Genomic DNA, 13,901 nt, shown 5'->3' with positions numbered 1-13,901 from the left:
TACCCTTACTCTCAACCACCAGTACCAACCTGGAATCTGAACTGGTCCTCTCCAAGATCATGAGCCCACCGTTTGAGCCCCTGGCCACTTGTTTCCTCCTCTACCTTTCATGGAGGTAGCGTTCTAGGAGGCCATTACCTCAGAAAGGACAGTGTCTGAACTAAAGGCTCTCACCTCTGAACCCCCTTATACGGTGTTTCATAAGGACAAGATGCAACTTAGACCACACCCTAAATTCCTCCCCCAAGGTGGACTCCCAGTTCTACATGGGACAGGACATTTGTCTGCCAGTGTTCTTTCCAAAGCCTCACATGAGCCCGCAGCAGCAGAGCTTGCACATGCTAGATGTTCGAAGAGCCTTAGCGTTCTACATAGAGCGCATGAGGCCTTTTCGCACATCAACCCAACTGTTCATGGCCATAGCCGATAAAATGAAGGGCCCTCCAGTATCTTCTCAGTGCATCTCGTCCTGGATCACAGACTGCATTCACACATGCTATGAGTTGGCTAAGGTCCCAGCTCCAGCAATCACAGCCCATTCGATGAGAGCGCAGCCCACTATGCCATCAGCAGCAGGCCAAAGATGATGTAGCAGTCGGCAGAGCTGTCGTCCAATCAATCATTCCTTGACTCCTACCCACCTCCGATGGTCAGTTTGGAAGTCACCTAATTGGAATGGACATGAACAAGCACTCGAAGAAGAAAAGATGGTTACTTACCTCTCGCAACTGTTGTTCTTCAAGATGTGTTGTTTACGTCCATTACAATACCCACCCCGCATCCCTTCTGTCGGAGTCAACGGCAAGAAGGAACCTAAGGGGGGCCGGGCTGGCAGGGTACTATATACAGCGCAATGAGGGCACCACTCTAGGGGGCTCCTCTGCCGTCCCAATGAGAGCTGCTAAGGGAAAAAGTTTCCAACGTCCGTGCACGTGATGCATGCGCACCTAATTGTGATGGACATGAGCAACACATCTCAAAGAACAACAGTTACGAGAGGTAAGTCACCGTCTTTTTTCCAATGAGATCCATCTTGTAGAATATTCATCATAATTATGCCATAATCATATCATAATAATATTACTAGGATGAATATAGGGTATAGTGCTAGAGACTTCAGTCAAAATGATGTCAAATTATATTGACTCAGGACCCCTGCAATAAAACCCAACCTAGGGAGCATTATTTTTGTGTTCAGACCTGAGGTTCCGGTGAACCTTTTCACTTGTTTTCTTACTCCTGACCCTAAAACATCTGCTTTCTTAAAATATATATACACCGGACCCTCGCTAGAATGCAGGATTTGGGATCCATGCGCGGTATTGCATTAACGCGGGGACCGCGTTAAAATGAATTCCAGTTAAAGTAATTAAATTTGGGATCCATGGCTGCGATTGCGTTATATGCGAATTTGCGCTATATAGATGCGAGTTCTAGCGAGGGTCCGGTGTAGTATGTGAGTTTTTAGGGATATTTAATGACATGAAAAATTTGGAAGGTTATTAACAAGCTGCTTTTGATCTAGAAAGATCAAAAGAAACCTAGGACAAAAATGAAGATTTCAAATTTTTAAATGTAACCGTAACTAAAATCTGTTTAGTGTACTTTTTTCAGACTTTTCAGAAACATCCTCCTTGGCCTCCAGTGTAAAAATATGTTCTATTTTAAATAAAGTATTATCAGTTTTCTAAGCCAAAGTTATAGCTAACAAAAGCCCAGGTTTTTAAATGGAAGTTATTTGCAACCTTAATATGGAGAGACTGCCACTTGTCCATAATTCCATAGGTTTTTAGAGTAACATCTATAGAACTTAATTACATTTCTATAGACCCCTAATGATTTTATCCCTTAATATCCATAATAGCTGACAAATAAATATGTAAACTTGCTCCTCTTCGTGGTCACAATCAACCTGTAGCTACTTCACCATTGTTCATAATAATCCATGGAGAAGTGACATTGACTTGAACTGTACTATTATGAAAAATTGTACTCGGAGAATAATGTTCTTTATTATTTTACTCCAATTTTAGATGGAATCATGGAATGTCAGCCTGGAGAACCTGGTGATCGAGGTCTTCCTGGACCCCAAGGACAACCTGGATTCTTAGGAGAGAGAGGAGATAAAGGTAATATTGTTTAAAGAGCTACTTGCATTCATTTGGACCATTCAAGGGTCCTGATTCTCCACTATCTTCTATCTTGTGTAGTCATTAAGGCTTTGATTCTGCAAAGTGTTGAGCACCCTAGTCCTGATCCATAAAAGTGCATAAGCACCTGCTTAACTTTAATCATGTGAGTTTCCAAGGATGGAGGCCTGAATGAAAGAGAGGACAGTGGTGTTGAATTAAGTTACATGAAGCTGACTTCAGTTCGTAATTCAGATATCCTCTGCTCTGCCGTATAGTGGTAAAGGATGGGAGGATTTCAGTGGAAAAATAAGTTCAGCTTTACTTGTTCAAGTGGATTATAAGATGTAGAGGGATGTCAGAGAGAGAGGCTGAGATGCAGAAGTGGATGAAGAGAGCCAGATCAGAAATGGAAAGTGGATTTGTGAGCTATTGATATAAAGATGGTAATAGAAGCATTTAGTAGTAATAAAAAAGAATTAGACAAAGCCCAGAGGTAGACCTAGGAATTTACATCCAGATTGCATAGTAAGGATTTGTGAAACTCAGTAAGACTTGACATAGCACATTCTTTATGTTAATAAAATCCTTGGTAGTTTTCTTAGGCTCCAGCTACGACTTAAATAACAAGATAGGAACATTTGCAGGCAGGATGTGAATAAGCAGGCATTGGAGAAGAGGCCACATGTAATGATTACAGATTTACGAACTCATTAGGGAAACACCTTTTGGTAGTCATCTAACCTTCTCTGACATTGGATAATAGTCAAGAGCTAGGAAGCAATTATAGAATTATTAAAAAAATGAATTTGTTTGAAAAATACAAAATATAAAATTTGCAGTGACCATGGCCTAGATTCACAAAGGTACTTAAGAACTGTGATGCTCAGCATAGTGACACCTAATTTTTAGGTTCCTGTTAAACCACAGGAACAATGCTGTGATCCACAAAGCCTGATTTATGTGCCTACGCTCCTATGCAATGAATGGGAAGAGTTAGGCGCCTTAGGATGGGATCCGCAAAAGCATTTATGCTAGATGGGGAACTGCCTGAGCTCACCAACAGGAGATGCCAACAAGAGGGGTGTTTGCTAAGCCTCACCCTTCTCACTGAGATAGGTGTGTGAGTCCAGGCTTCAGGGAGGTAGCATTTCTAACTATTCTCAGCTGTGAGGCCTTTCTTGAAGGTAGATGCCTATGGTGTTTTTTTTTCTTTTTTTTAAAAGATGCCAGGCTGATGGGGGAAGGGCCTCCCTTGTAACTTTTAGCCTCGTTAGGGTCCTCACCTCGGAAACCTCTGGCTTAAGTACCCCCTTCACCTCATGAGGAGAAGGGATTTGAAGAGGGATCTGCCACCTCTCTGGTAAAGGCACTCACCTTTGGGCTGTGTGGTGCTGCCTCCGTCTCTCCTGTTGAAGCAGTTCCATTGTGGATAAATAATTAGTCATTTGAGCAGGGGGACCAGATCCTGGGTCTCCTACATTCTGGGTGAGTGCTCTAACCACCAGGCTATAGAGTCATTCTCATGGTTGTGCATGAGCTTTCTTACCCTGCCCCCTGCATCAGGCCCAGCATGCAAGTTAGGCAGATGTACACCTATCTTCCCCAGTTTGTAAACCACTCTGGGGCTTAGGCGGGAGATAAGCACTTGAACACCTAGAGGCAGGCAGCAGTGTGTATGCCCAGAGGCAGAAACATAGGCACCAAGGGAACTTTTTACTGCAAAACCTTAAGTGCTGGGTGAATTTAGGGACCTACTAGATTCAGCCGGAATATTGTGAATTGTAGTGGATGCTAAAACTGGGACTTAGGCACCTAAACCCAGACTTTAGTTGCCTAAATACCTTTGTGAAGCTAGGCCAATATGTTTTTTAATGTTAGGAAAATACTAAAAGATGCTAAAGCGAATCCGGAGATTATGTCAGGTTCTGCACTGATTCATATGTAACCTATTGAAATTGATAGGGTTACACAGGGTGTTAAATTAACACAGGCTGTTAAATCACAGAGTTTGGTTGACCAAAGGCCTGATCTGCAAGGTGCTGAGCTTCTCCTGGTTTCCCCCCAGGAATGAGAGAACTTAAACCTTAAGTCCTGCGTCATGAAACAGAAGTTAATTCTTTCATTATATTGGGGAGGAATCACAGTATATTGTGAAAGTTGTAGAGCTTTACATGTGCTTCATTTTGGAAAGCCAAGAGGCTGAACTCAAATCAGTTTCTTTAAAGAACAAACAAAAATTCCACTTAAAACTGCTCTAACAGAAGTATCCTTTTACTGGTGAGTCAGACTCACACAGTATAGCACGAACAGCCAGTCATATTCAGGCTGAGCTCACCTAGAGGCAGGCTTTTTGGCCAAACCCTCTGTAGTGCTGTGTCTACTACTTTCCTTCATCCATTATTTTACCAATATGTTGCTTTTAGAGATTTCTGCTTTTGTTCCATTGTGGCTGGGTGTGCTCAGCCTGACTTGAGTAGGGAGACTTCTAAAAAACCAATGTGTTTTCAAGTGACAACATCAAAAGCTATTGAAAATAAAGATTTTATTTATTCTGTAGTACAGTGGTTATATTATAGGGTGAAGTATAGAAAACTAGAAAGACTGCAGCACTTTGCTGAGAAACAGTCTTCATTTCAATGCTCTTCTCAACTGTAATTTTCTTACATATATTGACCTTCAAGTTCCATTTCCCTGTCTGCAATGCCAATTGCCTTTGCCCACTGATCCGTAGTGATCTTGCTTTCTCAAATCCATTGATATGTCCAAATTCATTTCTCTCTCAAGGATAAAACATTACTTTTCTTGCAGAGCAGGTCTCCTATCCTTCTAATAAGCAACAAAGCATTCTGCATTTTCCTCCTCCTGGCCCTTTCCTTTGCTTGGGTTCAGAGAAAAGCTAAGGGCTGAACTCTGTAAATGGGTATGGCTCTGTTGATTTTAGCAGGGCTGGTATAAATGTGCAAAACACCACTGAAATCAATTGGTTTGCCCTCATTTACACCAGGAGAGAATTTGGTCCCAAAGTCTCTTTGCAAGTCACTGTTTTTCCAAACCCACAAAATCTATGTGAGTTCCACAGTCCCCATTTTTTCCCTCTTATCTAATTTTGTTTTTTAATCTGGCACATACTACAGTAGTTCTTGTCTGTTCCCTCTTCAGCCAGATTATCTTTTCCCCCTTCCCATTAATAAAGTTTTACATATCAGTACTGTCACACACACACACACAAGGAATTTGAAGCTTTTTAAAAAGACAATTAAAATTTTTAAATAAATTTGCTCATAAAATCTAATTTAAGCATTTAGCTAACAAATTTACTTTCTCTCAATCAACAAACAATGTCTGGAGGGTGTTTTCTTCTTAAAGGATCTGCTTGTAGTCTTCTTAAGTCTTTTTTTATCTTTGCAGGTGATAAAGGTGATGGTTGTGCCTTGTGTGATGTATCTGGGCTTCCTGGACATCCCGGGCCACAAGGGCCACCGGGTCCACCAGGTAAAAACCAAAAGCTATACAAACAAAGCAGAATCACAACTCTGCATCCGGATGTGTCATAAATTAATATTTTTCCATTAATCGACTCATTACTGAAAATAATGAAAGAGCAGGATTTTCCATAATGCTCGGTAGTGGCCTAACTATGCTTCCATTGAAATCAACAAGTGTTTTACTATTGACTTCAAAAGGAGCAGAACTCGGACAACTCTGAGCACTTTTGAAAGCCTGACCTAAATGTTGTTATCCCAAGGATTATGAAAGGGCAATCTGAATTTGAAAAGGGTTTGTCAATAACCAGTAGCTATATGTAGTATTTTTTCTTCATTAATCTTTCTCTTGGTGGTGGGGACCTGACTGGTTTTCAGTGGGACTTCAGCCAGAATCATCCTGCTTTTAAAATTTGCAACCTAGAGATCACACACGCTCAGAACTGTGCTGAGATCTGATACTGAATTGAGTTATTAAGGCCAGATCATGATTGACCCTGACACAGCAACTTAGGTTTCTCAGAGGGAGTAAAACTTTCTCTTCCATCCCTTGGGCATCATGGTGTTGAGATAGCTTAAAGGATCCTTTTGTAGTATCGGGACCTATGATTTTAATAAAACCATTTTTTCTTGAAAAATATATTGTTTGTCTTTAAAGTGATTTTAACCCTCCCCCCATGTTTTCAGATTATTATATTCCTGGGAATATTTTAAATACTATTTTATATCCATTTATGATTTTACAGTTAATTTTGATTTATAGGGCCAAATTCTGGTAGTAGCATGGGCAGCCACCAGAAGAAATTGTGTTTGGCAGAGGGGCTGCTGGATAAAAATGAACCTTTTCTGTTTAAATCCCTCTGTAAACCTAGAAAGTGACGGCTCTACAAACAATATGTAATAAGAGCCCTAGAGAGGTGTCAGGGGAATTATTCTGCACATTTTTATCTACTCTGACCTAGCGTTAAGCCCTAAACGCATCCCTGGTCTCCAGTATTGACTACTGCTGCCAAACAGAAATTATCAGTCTGGAGAATAATTGCTGTCTGTCAGAAAATAGGTACATGTGAACAATGCTTTTGTATTATATATGTGCACTGTGTCAGTGTTTGGGAGGTGGTGAAACAGAAGGAAAATTCTGTGGTGATTCAGTGAATTGCAGTCTGGAAATGGCAGTTCCAATTAGTGGGCTGAATTCAGAGCATGCTGCCCAACTTACGTAATTGAGTTGTGTGCTATGTATCTTCTTTCCAGGCCTCTTACACATATACTGGGTTAGATCCTGAGCTCTGTTGTTCCCAGGCAACTTCATTAATTTCAATAGAGTCGCATGGGTGTAACTGAGGGCAGAATTGGGCACCAGTTGAGAAGGACCTCAGAGCCTCTAAAACACAGTAAGCTATAATGTAAAAGTATCTCTAGTAAATATTGTTTTCTTTCTCATATTCTTTTTAAGGCTTTTCAGGACAGCCAGGACCCAAAGGAAATAGGGGTATGCCTGGACTCACTGGTCTTGAAGGGGTTCCTGTAAGTAAATGTTTTTCAAATGTTTCATATTTATTTTCTGTTAGGCTTGTCACAGGAGACACTCAGTGCTACTGTGTAGTAGCCCCATTAACTGGTGCTAAAGGATTGGTTGTGTGTATTAAAATAAATTAGGTAGTAGTGTGGTTTAATTTACAGTATGTAAATGGGATCTGTGGGGGAGGGGGGAAATTGCAAAATGAATTCTCTACTATTTTTAATCATTTCTTGAGTAACATAGCATAAGCTTTTACTGTGAATATTGCTAAACCTTTACATCTCTTCCTTCTCCTTTAGTCTCCTTTCACCCCTCTCTTCAAACAAGGATTTGCTGGTATCCTGGATGCTTTTAACTTTGTTTTGCTTGGAAAAGTTAAAAGAGATTCATTAAACAGCTGGTGAGTTAGCTTTTAGTTTAGCTTAGGTAGGCTAGAGAGAGCCCATTGCTGGAGGCCATGCCTCATTGCTGGAGGCCATGCCTGATCCACCACCCACTAAATCCAATGGAAAGATTCCTATTGATTTAGAAGGGACGCTGGTTCAGGCCTGAAGGGTGGAAGCACAGCATATATTAGCAAGAGGAAGTTTCCGTTTGAAGTTTTCATTCAGCTTCACTTCCTTGGTGACTGGGACCCTTTCATTTTTCTTTTTCAATTAGAGAAAATGTTTCCATGAAAGAATTATACATAGGTTCAGGATAATATGTAGGAAGCTCTAAGAATGGATGGAAGCCCTTTGAGTACAATTAGTTCATTAAATTGTAAGCTGTTCATCGCAGGAACTATATTTTCCTTGGATAGCTCAAATAAAACAAGGTAGACAAGGAGAATGGAACATTCATCATGTGATAATTAGCCTTTACTCTTGTTTCATTAGCTAGACTTACATAAGTGATAGTTGGAATTTAGCAGACAATTTGTTAGGAACTGCGAGAAAAGTGTGTGTGTGGATGTGTGTGTAAATACTACAGGGATAAGAATGATTTTTAATTTATTATATATTTGTTCACTGATTTTTTTAAAAATAAAGACGAAAATTAAAAAGAAACAAAATGCTCTACTGGGAGCTGGCACTGACAGATAAAAGCTCTTGATTTGTCCTTTCTGTGACTGGGAAGTCCTGTTGATCTAGGGGAAGAAAGAGAAGGAGAAATGACTTCTAAGCAAGAACAAAAAAAATTCTCCTGTGATGCTTCCCAGGGGTACTCAAGGTTATAAGGCACCTTGCTACAATCTGCCCTTAGCGTGAGTAAGCCTTGCCTTTGCCTGCTGAGGGTCAGCTTCCCAACCCCACCAGTCATGGGCAACACAAGCACTCTCCTCCAGGCATACACAGGCCCCACTCTCTCTCTGCAGGTTAGTGATAGGCAAGCTCCAACTGTCGAGCCCTCCGAGCGTCCTCCTGGAGTGACCAGCCCCTGGTCCACTGGACACACACAGAATTCACAAATTTGCTACTCCCAAAGGAATAGCATACCCCAGTTTACCAGTTTCACCTCAGGATCACCACTCTGCTGAACTCGCAGCACTTAGATTTGTTTATAGTGAAAACAAGTGTTAGCTTATTTAACAAAGAACAGAGATTCAAGTAATAGCAAGTAGGTAGAAGTATTAGAAACAATTGGTTACATATAAAACAAAATCATAATATGCTTGTTATCAAACCATAACTGGAGGAACAGCTATATTAAGAATGACCAAATTATCTTGACATTGAGGCCTTATAAAAAGGTGAACTCTGAATCCTTATGGTCAATATATGAACAATTAGAGTACCATTTTCCATAACATGGCCTTTAGTTCCTATTCAAACAATTAATACAAACATTCACAATTAGAAAACTGGTAAAAGAAGTAAGGAGACCAAGAAAGAAAAGTTTCTGTTATGATGGCCATTATCAGTTAATTCGCATTCTCTGTCCTGGCAAATCCACTCTTTTGCTTACTGTTCAGTGTCTGGGATGAATGTTAGGGGTTTTTTCTTTAACTTGAAGATTTTTTTTCTTTTTTGGCTGGGAAAAAGAAAGCATTAAAAAGGCTTTGAATGGTGCTGGAATTGTGTATAATTTCAGGGTTCTCCAGGTGTGCCAGGACTGATTGGTAGCCCAGGAGCAAAGGGAGAGCCCGGAGACATTTACTTTGATTCTAATCTAAAAGGTGATAAAGGAGATCCTGGATTCCCAGGGCAACCAGGTGTTCCTGGAAGAGAAGGAAGGCCAGGGAGAGATGGCCTGCCAGGTCTCCAGGGCCCTAAAGGGGCATCGGTATGTGTGTGTGTCTATATTTTTGCATGCTATCTTCTAGCTCACTAATTATATGTAGTTGTTATATAATATGCAATTTATGTTTACTTGGCTCATTCTTTGGGCCAAATTCTCACACGCTGACTCATTTGAGTAGAACCCTACTCCTCAGCAGAGGATTTCAGTGGGACTGCTGAGGAGTAAGGGTGTAAGAATGAGGCCCTTACTACTAAACAGCTAAGAATGTTTGTATGACAGTAGGGTCACTGAGCTACATTCGGGCTCTGAGTATGTGCTATGGGAGTAAGTAAGGCTTACTTAGATGATGTGGCCTGGTGCCTGGGAATAACCAGACCTATTTGCTCTATATTGCTTCCTCCCCAGAACTGTGGTGAATGGGCAGAGCTGGTTCATTTTTCATTGCTGGGTAGTTGTATACCAGCAATAAATTACTACCCCCGGGATCAAGGAGAAAGTAGGGGAGGCACTGTGACGCAGAGATGTGTCTCTGAGTCACAGTGTCTCTCAGGGCTTATCCTGGGCAGGTGCAGCTTACCTGCAATACTTTGGTGAGGGCTCTGCTGATAGTCAGAATCTAGCCCATTGTTCAAGGAATGTTCTTCTTATCGGTAGTTAGATTTGTCACTGCAGTTTTGGAAAACTTGAGTGCCATATTTCTTGCCTTTTAGAAAATATCTGTCAGGGGCATTTGGCATATAATTTACTTTAAGCTTACCTGTTTTGTCTCATAAATGCACCTGATGGACAGGTTGTTGGCTCCTGTTCTGTACTGTCCCTATTCTGAGGTATCCTATAGAGTAAGAACCAGCAAACTGTAATTTCAGAGAACCTGAAGGAGGAAAAATGGTTCTGAATGCCACACTTATGCTTTCTATTTGAGGCATTTAGCACAGAACTCTAAACTGGATTCACCTTTCTTGCTACAATTTCCTATTTTAAATAATAGAAATCACCCAAAAAATTGGAATTCTGTATTTCTGAAATTCTCAGGTTTTTTATTTCTAAAATCCAGATACTTCCTTGAAGTCAGTTACTATTTTGTGGTGCTGATTCTGGGACTGTATAAGTCAACATTCAGCAATTTAAATCCTAGTTGGAAATGTTGGTGTATTCATCAGAGAACTGGTCATTAAATGGCCCCTTCACTGCATTCTGCAACAGGTGTAACTTCCAAGTGCTCTTCCATATGAGACCCAATCCTGCTTCCAATGCAGTCAGTGGTAAAATGTCCATTGGCTTCAGTGATGCAAACTGGGGCCCAAAGAGTACATTGCAGTGAATCCAGTCTAGAAGCCATAAAATCATAGATGAATCTGACGAAGACCAGTAAGCTTTTTAGATCACTTGTAAGGCATTATCAGTGTGAGAGGTACTGTAAATGTTACTGCTTTCTTCCTAAACTTAGGGTACAATTGGGCTGAAAGGAGAACGTGGTCCCCCTGGCTCAAGTGGATTTCCTGGGGTACGTGGTGAAAGAGGCCAGCCTGGTCTTCCAGGGGTAGGACCTGCTGGGCCAGCTGGTGACAAAGGAGATAAAGGCTTTCCAGGAAACCCAGGTGTACCAGGCCGCCCAGGTAATACTCTAGATACTGAGAGGGGGGAAATTGATGTTTTCTCTTTAACAGATACATGTGTCATAGGAAATTGAGGTAGATGAGACCTATTAGGTCATCAGCATTTGTTCTTTACAGTGTATTTTGCAGCCCTGAATACTTACAGATAGTTTCCTTACAGAGTCTCCCAGAACAAAGCAGGGAGATCATTAGTCTTTTTTGTGTTAACATTACTCTTCCCTCTCCACAAATTTAACCCCATCCTTTCAGAGGTAAGAAATGTATCTGACTTATGCTATCAGACACTGGGCACAGGCCTGTGGAAGGGTTACTGCGTAAACTGCCCCACTCCAGGAGAAGCCCCAGGAAGGGTCGTGATCCTCACCCTGTGGAGTTACTATTCCTGTCCTGCTCCCTCTTGATCCTGAGGGGTAGTAATTTGTGGCTGGTCCGTACCTTGATACCCTCACTCACAAGAAATCCTACTGTAGTTACCAGGGCTACTCCATGTGAGTAAGGGTGTCAGAATCTCAGTGCACTGGCCTGAGAGTAAGGATACATGCAGCCAAGCATCTGCCCATTTCCCATGTACTCCACACCACTTATGTGCCCAAAACCAATATCTGATTAACCCACACAGCTTTGTAAGGGTATTTTGTACACACACATACCCTTTACTCCTTTCCACTGGCATGTCATTTAAGTAACAATCTAGCCCTTTGGGACTGGTGCACCTGTGTCAGTGGGTCTTGGTGAGTTCACATGGCAGATACAGATTTGTGGCAGTCAAAATGACAGCCAGAATTTTTTAGGTTTCATGCTTTGGCCTTTTTCATCTTCCAGTTAGTGCACTGGAAATGAGTAGTAAAAACAGGAAAACAAAAACCAATGGGCATCTCTAGTACCTCAGAATATATACACCCCCTTGTGTACTAATACATTTGCCTTTTTATTTGTAAGTATGGATTCATCATCTTTACCTTCCTAGGGCCAAAGGGTGAAGCAGGACAAGTCATTCCTCTGCCTGGTCCCCCAGGGTCAGATGGTCTCCCAGGGCCACCTGGCTTCTCTGGAGTCCAAGGTATAATTATCTCTTGTATTTTCTCTCTGTTGCTAGTAAAGGATTTCCCACCCCACAAAGCTGTTTTTTGCATAAGTGCTTAATGTACTGTGTCTTCTTGTTTTCAAAGGTGACAGGGGGGATCCTGGGTTTCCAGGAAAACCTGGACTTCCAGGAGAAAAAGGTGCTGTTGGGCAGCCAGGAATAGGATTCCCTGGGCCTCCTGGCCCTAAAGGTAAGACAACTACAGAGCAAAAAGTCCTATTTCTCTTAGTTAAGGGTGAGGACTAAATATTCGTATTTTGGTTTTCTCCTCTAACGTATGGAAGATATACTTCATAGCACTGCCCTCACTCTTTCAGGGCTGGATTGTGACCCAGCGTTGTGAAGCCAGGGTAGGGAGTAATGGCGAGTAACCCCCCTTTCCTCAAATCCCCATGTGCATTTGCATTATTGCTCACTTTATTGTGAATCCAAGCTGCATATCCATTATGTGACTAGCAGATGAGCTGGAAGGAGTTGTCAGGCTATCTGGAGTGACTTAAGGGCATGAGAACCAACCTCAGGGCAGAGTGCAAAGAAGGGAGGGCACAAACCCCAAATTCGTTGTGAGTTCTATACTCAGATTTCACTTGCCTTTGTGATAGATGGTCCCTTATCCCAAAAATCACAACAATGTTCAGTTTATTCCCAGTCCCAAAGGACTGGTCACTTAACCCAGGTCCCACACAAAAGACAACACCTGTAGTCAATCCTATAATACATTTAATAAAGGTTTATTAGCTAAGAAAAAGAAATGAGAGAGTTATTCACAAGGTTAAAGCAAACAACCATACACACACAAGTGACTTACATGCTTAGGTTCCAAAAGATGATAGAAACTTCTATAATAAGCATCCTCTGTGTGTCTTTTGGGCTAACCCAGGCTAAATGGCTTGGGATCCCTTGCTTATGCTTAGAAATCTTGTCCTCTCAAAGTCCAAGCAGCATAGTGATCCAGTTTCTTCTTGTCAGGGATTTTTGTTCCCTTCCCCCAGAGTTCAAGCTGTCTCTGCTTCATAGAGGGGGAGAGGACAGGGGAGGATCAATTAACCAAGTATTTTGTCCTCCGATGTTCCACAATGGTTTGTCTTGTGTCTATGGACCTTCTTTTGTTGGGCAGGAGATAACAGCTCCTATGGTAAACCAGCATTTCACACTTGGTAATGCTTCTCTCCTGACGGTGGGGGTTTACAGCTTCAGAGCAAACACTTCTACAGTTACAGAGCACACACTCAAATATTACCTTATAACATGGGATAGAGATATTATAAGTGGCATGAGCTGGCACCTGATCTGCCAGCCTCACAGAAGTTCTAAAGGGGAGGGGAATGAGCAGGACTTTCGTTCCACCCATGTCTGACTTATCAATTAGTGGATCTAGAAGTGAGGAAATAACTTGCATCCAGTAAAGGGCTGCAGTAGATTGCTTTACCCTCGGAGTAAGGGGCAAGAAATGAATTATGTCTCATAGTTGCAACTCCTTCCCTGATTTTCTCCTGGGGCAGCACAGCTATGCACCACCCCTTGACAGGGGCGGAGCATCAAAGCTGAATTTAGCTTTTTGCATGGAAAAGGAGATGCATTTAGGATGATGCAGAGCATACTAGTTCTCTGTGAGGTCTACTTTAAATGACATTCAGAAAGTTTTCTAGAATGCATTCTTTCCTTTAAAGAAGGAATGTTTTTTCTAAATGAGGTGAATCTGTGCAAATATTAATTTAACATCAGTCATTAAATACATATATTACTTCACTCACCCAAGATGAAATCCTGCAAGTGCTGAGCACCCTAAATTCTATTGAAGTCATTGAGATTTGGGAGTGCACAGCCCCTCTCACGAGGTGC

The 13,901-nt window shown here is 41.6% G+C and overlaps 1 protein-coding gene across 1 annotated transcript in view; it reads left to right on the top strand.

Annotated features, from left to right (window-relative positions):
- The window catches only part of COL4A1 (collagen type IV alpha 1 chain), a 213,025-nt gene that overhangs the window by 155,354 nt on the left and 43,770 nt on the right, over nucleotides 1–13,901 (top strand). Inside the window, exons 22-28 of the mRNA XM_074963616.1 lie at nucleotides 2,034–2,129; nucleotides 5,541–5,624; nucleotides 7,071–7,141; nucleotides 9,210–9,401; nucleotides 10,807–10,975; nucleotides 11,943–12,035; nucleotides 12,145–12,249. Of these exons, the coding sequence (XP_074819717.1) occupies nucleotides 2,034–2,129; nucleotides 5,541–5,624; nucleotides 7,071–7,141; nucleotides 9,210–9,401; nucleotides 10,807–10,975; nucleotides 11,943–12,035; nucleotides 12,145–12,249 (810 nt within the window). The remainder of the gene's footprint in view (nucleotides 1–2,033; nucleotides 2,130–5,540; nucleotides 5,625–7,070; nucleotides 7,142–9,209; nucleotides 9,402–10,806; nucleotides 10,976–11,942; nucleotides 12,036–12,144; nucleotides 12,250–13,901) is intronic.

This window comes from Natator depressus, chromosome 1 (genome assembly GCF_965152275.1).
Source record: "Natator depressus isolate rNatDep1 chromosome 1, rNatDep2.hap1, whole genome shotgun sequence".
NCBI lineage: Eukaryota > Metazoa > Chordata > Testudines > Cheloniidae > Natator > Natator depressus.
This window is presented reverse-complemented; position numbering and strand designations above follow the sequence as displayed.